Genomic DNA, 6,324 nt, shown 5'->3' on the forward strand with positions numbered 1-6,324 from the left:
CTCCCGTTTGTTGGAGTTTGCTTTTGACATAGAATACTCCGCCCATTCGGCTAATACTCAAATCAAAACCATCCCTCCGAAAATAAAAATAAAAACGTCACCGGGTTGCCTGGTAACATGCCTTAAAAGCGCGACAATAAAAATTCCTCTGAATTGTCGCACTAAATAGACGTTAAATATAATTTACGTAGAAGTATATCACAAAAGAAAAACAATAACAGTTGGAGAAAATTGTCATAAAGCTAAAAGAACTGACAACAAAAACCCCCGGTGAAGGCAACTTGTAAATAGTTAGTATCTGGCGCCAATTGTTGGTCAGAACATGCAATGACAAATGACAGGTTTTGCCATTTCTGGGAATGGTAACGCTGGTGGGCGTAAAGAAAACGGAAAGTAAGTTAGTGCAATTTTATCTCATTATTTTAACACATCTAGATCTGTATCGAGGGAGGGATTATTTATCCACGATGGAAATTAACGGTCTCGTCATTCCAACAAAACAAACCACAAAGCAAAGTTCTCCTACAAGGGTGTGAAGCATAAATATCCAATATATATATATTCGATTCATTGTGCTTTTGTGAACTTTTTTTTAATATTAAAAAGTAACATTCTAGTTTTCGCTAAATGTTTTCGTCACGTATGTAAAGATGGCAATTTTTTGCTCAGCGTTGTTTTTGCGTCACTTTGCTGAGTCAGCTCCGTTTCATCCGACGCTATCGACACGTAAGCTTTTCAGGTGAGTGGATGGATGCCTGCGGGCTGAAGAAGCCAGTTTACTTTTGCAACGATAGAAAAGTGTTGTTTCAACACATTGGGACACGCAGAGACGCCCCAAAATGACGACACGTCATCGGTGACGTCAAGGAATTCACTTACCGTGCGTGTGTGCGTGTGCGCCCGCGTGTGCGTGTGTGTGCGCGCGCGCATGTTGATTCATGTCATCTGCCTTGTTGCTCCACCTCCATCGCCTCCAGTTAGAAGGCAGGCCGAGCGAGGAGTACGTCGTATTTCAAGAGGAAGCATACAAGGCTGATTTCATTCCGTTGTATAGTAGACCGCAGAGGACCATGGCCGAGAATCACAAAACGGGTCAGAACCTGCAGGCTAGTGCTGGAATTCTGGCTAAAAGGGTCCAGAGATCATTGAGTCGCGCACAAGAAAAGGTAAGTTGAGGTACTAATAAGTCGAATGTCGAGATGGTATTTAGCGTTGATGGAAAGGACATTTGTTTTTTTGTTTTTCCAAGTGTAGCCAGCTGCTGTTGCGTCTGGAATGTGCTGTGATCATTTTTTGTACTGTGTTCTGTGGTGCCATTAGCTAAAAGTTAATTGTCATGCCAAAACCACTTGTCCAGTGTGTTTTATCAGAAACATCAGTGTTGTTGAGCACCTCACAGCTTCTTTTCACCTCCAATACACTAAGTTACCACTTCCTCATTGTGAACTTCCGCTGCTTTCTGAACATTCTACCATTAAAGTTTGGAGTTGTTTTGTTTGGTGGAACAAAGTTGAAGAAAACACTTTCAAAGTTTTGGTGGATTTTGGTGCTCTGCTTTTAAAGACCCAAAACATATGTTAGTGATTCAGATTTAAAGATGAAAGTTATCATGAGCAATGCTGGGAAACAAACAATGGTATTTATTGAGATGATGCAAAGCCGTGAAAGGTATTTGGGGAGTTCATGATCACCCATCATATTTGACACCATTCCTAAATTAACAGCCTCTCAGTTATTGTCAGAAATGAAGGAGCTGCTGGTTTTGCGTAACAGACACATCCACATCATACAGTGAAATGGAACCTTATGCTAATGGGTCGCAATAAAATTGATGACGCGTAAAAAAAAAAGAAGCTAAAATCTCAATATTATGTTCACACAGGTTCTTCAAAAACTGGGCAAAGCCTTGGAGACCAAGGATGAACATTTTGAGGTTTGCTCGCAGAACCTCAACAAACAACAGGTACATCATAAAGTAGGCCAACTGGTTTAAGGTTTAATGCAAAGCATAGATGAAAGACAACTAATTATCTTTGAACTATTTTTTTTTTTTAAATTGTGACATGTGGTGTTGTCATCCACTGACCCACCCTCATCTGTACATTTAAGGTTTAATGCAAAGCATAGATGAAAGATAATTGTCTTTGAACTTTTTTTTTTTTTTTTTTTTTTTTTTTAATTGTGACATGTGGTGTTGTCATCCACTGCCCCACCCTCATCTGTATATTTTGCTACTTTGTGTATGAAGTATCACTGTTATAAACAAAGTAACTATTCAGGAGAGCACTTTGAATGTGTCAGCAAGGGAATTTAGTTCCTTAAAGCACTTTTACTACTGCATTTTGGCAGTACTACTTTCCAATAGGAAGGATGTTGAAGGCTATTGTGACAACTATTTTCACTTCATAAAATTCATGAAAGTTTATTAAAGTTAACATTCTTGAAGAAACACCATTTGGACTCTTTCAGCCTTATACATAAGAGTTGTGTTAACGCAGTATCGTGCAACTCATGCAGTATCGTGTATATTTTGCTACTTTGTGTATGAAGTATCACTGTTATAAACAAAGTAACTATTCAGGAGAGCACTTTGAATGTGTCAGCAAGGGAATTTAGTTCCTTAAAGCACTTTTACTACTGCATTTTGGCAGTACTACTTTCCAATAGGAAGGATGTTGAAGGCTATTGTGACAACTATTTTCACTTCATAAAATTCATGAAAGTTTATTAAAGTTAACATTCTTGAAGAAACACCATTTGGACTCTTTCAGCCTTATACATAAGAGTTGTGTTAACGCAGTATCGTGCAACTCATGCAGTATCGTGCAACTCATGCTGTTTGTTTGTTTGTTTATTTATTTTCTGCACACAGGTTCATGGAAGTAGGTTGCTTAAAGATGTGAGGGCCTACTATGGTGCTGTGAAAGGCAAGTTTCCAATGCATTCAATTCTTCCAACAAACAGACTCTCATCTGAAATGGAGCTAGTGAGGAAATGGGAAGTTAATTTGAACTATTTTTGGAGCCTGCAGTCTATTTTGCAATAATGTCTGCATCGCCTCAAAGAAAAGTAAAAACAGAGTCAGCCCTTTGTTGGAGAAACATTTTGTTTTTTTGTATTGTTGGCTATTAACAATATGAGCGACAGTCAGGAAGCCAGTGTTGTGTTGACCTTATCGTTGTGGGTGTAACATTGCCATACACTTTGAAAACAATGTATCAATAATGCTCCAATTGCCGCCAATGCAAAACTGGCAACGTAATCTAATATTCATTCCCATTTCTGCAGCTGTACACGAGACGTCAAAGCGGCTCTCCCAGACTTTGCAGGAGGTTTACGAATCAGACTGGAATGGAGTGGAGGACCTTGCTGTCATCATCGAAGTATTTTCATTGTCTTATATATTTTTTTATCAGTATTGACTCATACTGTTCCTTTAATATGTGATCACGTTGTTGCAATTGGAAATGTAGCCGACACAATAATTTGATATGACTAATTTTTAATGTGTCCGTCATGTTTTAGAGTGAAGATTTACTGTGGAACGACTATGAGGAGAAAATGAATGACCAGATTGTGCGCACCGTGGAAAACTATACAAACCAATTTCCAGAGGTCAAGGTATCCTGTTTTTTTTTTTTTTTTTATGTCTGTGCCCATATACAAAATGAACATTTTGGCTATGATTCTGTTAATATGATATAAAACGGCTTGAGCGTGTGTTTTTCAGGAAAGAGTGGCGAAACGCGGTCGAAAGCTGGTGGACTACGATTCAGCACGTCACCACCTGGAGGCGCTGCAGAACGCCAAGAAAAAGGATGATGTTAAAATTGCCAAGGTAGTGTCAAGTATGCATTTTGATGACAATTGCACATCCATCATATCTTCTCTCCTGGTTTAATAGGCAGAGGAGGAGTTCAACAAATCCCAGCATGTCTTTGAAGAGATCAATAATGAGCTGAGGGAGGAGCTGCCTCTTCTCTATCAGAGGTACGATTGACCACTTAAATGTGAACGAAAACAGAATATAAATGCAATGAAGGCTTTCAGACAGTGTATTTGTTCGTCTACAGCCGCATCGGTTGCTACGTGACGGTGTTCCAAAACGTATCAAATCTGAGAGATGTCTTCTATAAAGAAATGAGTGTGGTAAGGAAAGGCACTTTTTCTCCGTAGTTCTAAAGCACATCAACATTGAGACAAAAGATGTTGTTTTTCAACACATTTATGATTTTGGCCATATGCAGCTCAACCGTGATTTGTACAATGTGATGAAGAAGTTGGAAGATCAGCACTCTGGAAAAGCTTTCATCGTAAAGGGTCTGAGCAACAGGTAACATATTAAATAATATATTAATAATATTAAATAAAATAATAATATATGAAACAATCTAAACATATATTTATAATATATAAATAAATATATTTAAAAAATAGTCCTCAAAGTCACTTATGAACTCTTCTTTATCTTTGCACAGCACCACAGCAAAGTCAAAGAAGAAGAGGTCCTTGGTCATCTCCAATCCGGTCCCATGTAACACAGCTTTCCCATCCGATCACGTGTCGCTCCATTCCGAAAATGGGAAAAATGATCTACCTTCCTCTCCTGAGCCTCAAAGCAACCCAGGCGAAACGAGTATAGTAGAAGATTCTGTCACCGCTACCAAAAGTGGCGTTTCCTCAGACTCGGACCTAAGTTCCTGTGGTAGCAATACGCCCAGCAGGCAGTCGTTGTGCGTCAGCGAGCCCAGCGACCGCAGCACGACAAGCGAAGGTCTCGAGGTGGTGGAGCTAGAAGCCGAGCTACCTGCTAATCAGTCGGATGACTCTGCCGTCCCGAAATCTGATGTTGTCAGTCAAGAACCAGCCTTTGATAGTGATGCGCCACTCATTCATGAGCAGGAGGACAATGCAAGTCAAGCGCCAGCAAAAGAAGCCAAGACCAAAATGGCTCCGGTTCCTGTCCATCGTGGATCTTCCCACTCTGAGAAATATTCTCCTCTGCCTGATGAGGAGGAACACAAGGAGGAAGGAGAATCTGATGTCAAGAAGATGGCCGGCGATAACTGCGATAGCCACAATCCGCCTGGCTTTCTTTACAAGGTAAGATGGCATGCTTACTGATTACTATTCACCAGTCACCACTACAGTCGTTTTTCACAATTCCACCAGAAGTAATGTTTCGGAAATTCAGAACTCCATTTCACCCTGTGCGAGATTTCTTTTGGAGAATGGCAACATTGCTTAAAGAAGTTAACTCTGGCAATCCTGAATGTTTATTGATGTGACTTATGTTTTACACCAGGGGGTGGCGCTAAAGAGCCAGACAGCGTCTGAAAGTGGTCAGCTTCAGTTTGAACAAGGAGAAATAATCCTGGTGTTAGCCGACACCCAGCAGGTCTGTTTCTCAGAGTTTTGTAAATGAGTTCTTCTCCCCTTCACTGTCAAAAGAAATACGCCACAAAGCTTTTTCATTGTTTTGTTTCTTAATTTCTGTTCTGTGTTTAATTTATGTCTGATGTTTGTGTGTTGCAACAAACAGGAAGGTCTGTTGAGAGGAGTCCGGGAGGAGAGCTGGAAACTGCACAGAGATCCTGAAAATCATGCCGGGACTTTCTCAGAAGACCTCATTGGGCCCGTTTAGGCGGATTGACGCAACATTCACTCGCCTTCCTCCCATGAGGAGTCGGTGACTCACACATGCATGTGCACAAATGTTCCAAATTGTTTTGGGTGTGGATGCTGCGCAAACAAATTCAAGTCCTTTGTGAATACTCACATGTTTTGATGTTGTGCAACAAAATGTTGTGAAGCCATTTGGATAACTGAAGCTAACATTTTCGTGTTTGTATTTTTATTCTCATAAAACACTGTGAAACTTTTTTAATGCAGTTCATAATATTTGCTAATAAAGTTCAAGTTGGAGAAAAGTTTGCCTCATCTGATAGTTGCTGGCGTGTGGGTGGGCGACCATCTGAATAATCAAATGCATTTCAAATTCTGGCATTACAAAGCAAAACTAAGAAGGTTCAAATCAAGAGCTGCAAGACAAGTCCAATGATAATCATGTTAAATTCGTATAAAACAAGCGAGTAATCAAAGGTATGGATGAACGTTAGTCAGCCAATACTTGTAAGCGTGTGCCTCGATACCAACTGCAAGGCTTCTGGAATCGGGACACACTGCGGGGATTAAGTTACTCCTCTGGCCGGGGAATACTTGGGGGGTCCCACAGGAGGAGTTTGTATTGCCAGACAGAGACATCTGTGTTAAGTTATTTTCACTCCTGCAACCGCAACCCAATTCCGGAGATAACGGCGCCGG

The 6,324-nt window shown here is 40.4% G+C and overlaps 1 protein-coding gene across 1 annotated transcript; it reads left to right on the forward strand.

Moving 5' to 3' along the window:
* The first annotated feature begins 977 nt into the window (after positions 1-977).
* bin2b (bridging integrator 2b) lies at positions 978-5,920 on the forward strand. The gene is made up of 12 exons (XM_085924998.1): positions 978-1,166; positions 1,883-1,963; positions 2,873-2,927; positions 3,289-3,383; positions 3,526-3,621; positions 3,731-3,838; positions 3,905-3,990; positions 4,074-4,149; positions 4,248-4,333; positions 4,479-5,103; positions 5,306-5,398; positions 5,543-5,920. Exons 1-12 carry the CDS (start codon positions 1,071-1,073, stop codon positions 5,642-5,644), a joined length of 1,599 nt encoding a protein of 532 aa, XP_085781124.1. The 5' UTR covers positions 978-1,070; the 3' UTR covers positions 5,645-5,920.
* The last annotated feature ends 404 nt before the right edge of the window (positions 5,921-6,324 follow it).

The sequence above is a fragment of the Syngnathus leptorhynchus genome, chromosome 11, assembly GCF_054491065.1.
Source record: "Syngnathus leptorhynchus isolate UIUO chromosome 11, UIUO_Slep, whole genome shotgun sequence".
Taxonomy (NCBI): Eukaryota; Metazoa; Chordata; class Actinopteri; order Syngnathiformes; family Syngnathidae; genus Syngnathus; species Syngnathus leptorhynchus.

Bases quoted from the DNA above. Each gene is read 5' to 3' on its own strand.
- bin2b (XM_085924998.1), top strand. From the start codon at position 1,071: ATGGCCGAGAATCACAAAACGGGTCAGAACCTGCAGGCTAGTGCTGGA. The intron at 3,384-3,525 runs GTATTTTCATTG...GTCATGTTTTAG, and splicing joins ACCTTGCTGTCATCATCGAA to AGTGAAGATTTACTGTGGAA. The intron at 4,334-4,478 runs GTAACATATTAA...ATCTTTGCACAG, and splicing joins GTAAAGGGTCTGAGCAACAG to CACCACAGCAAAGTCAAAGA.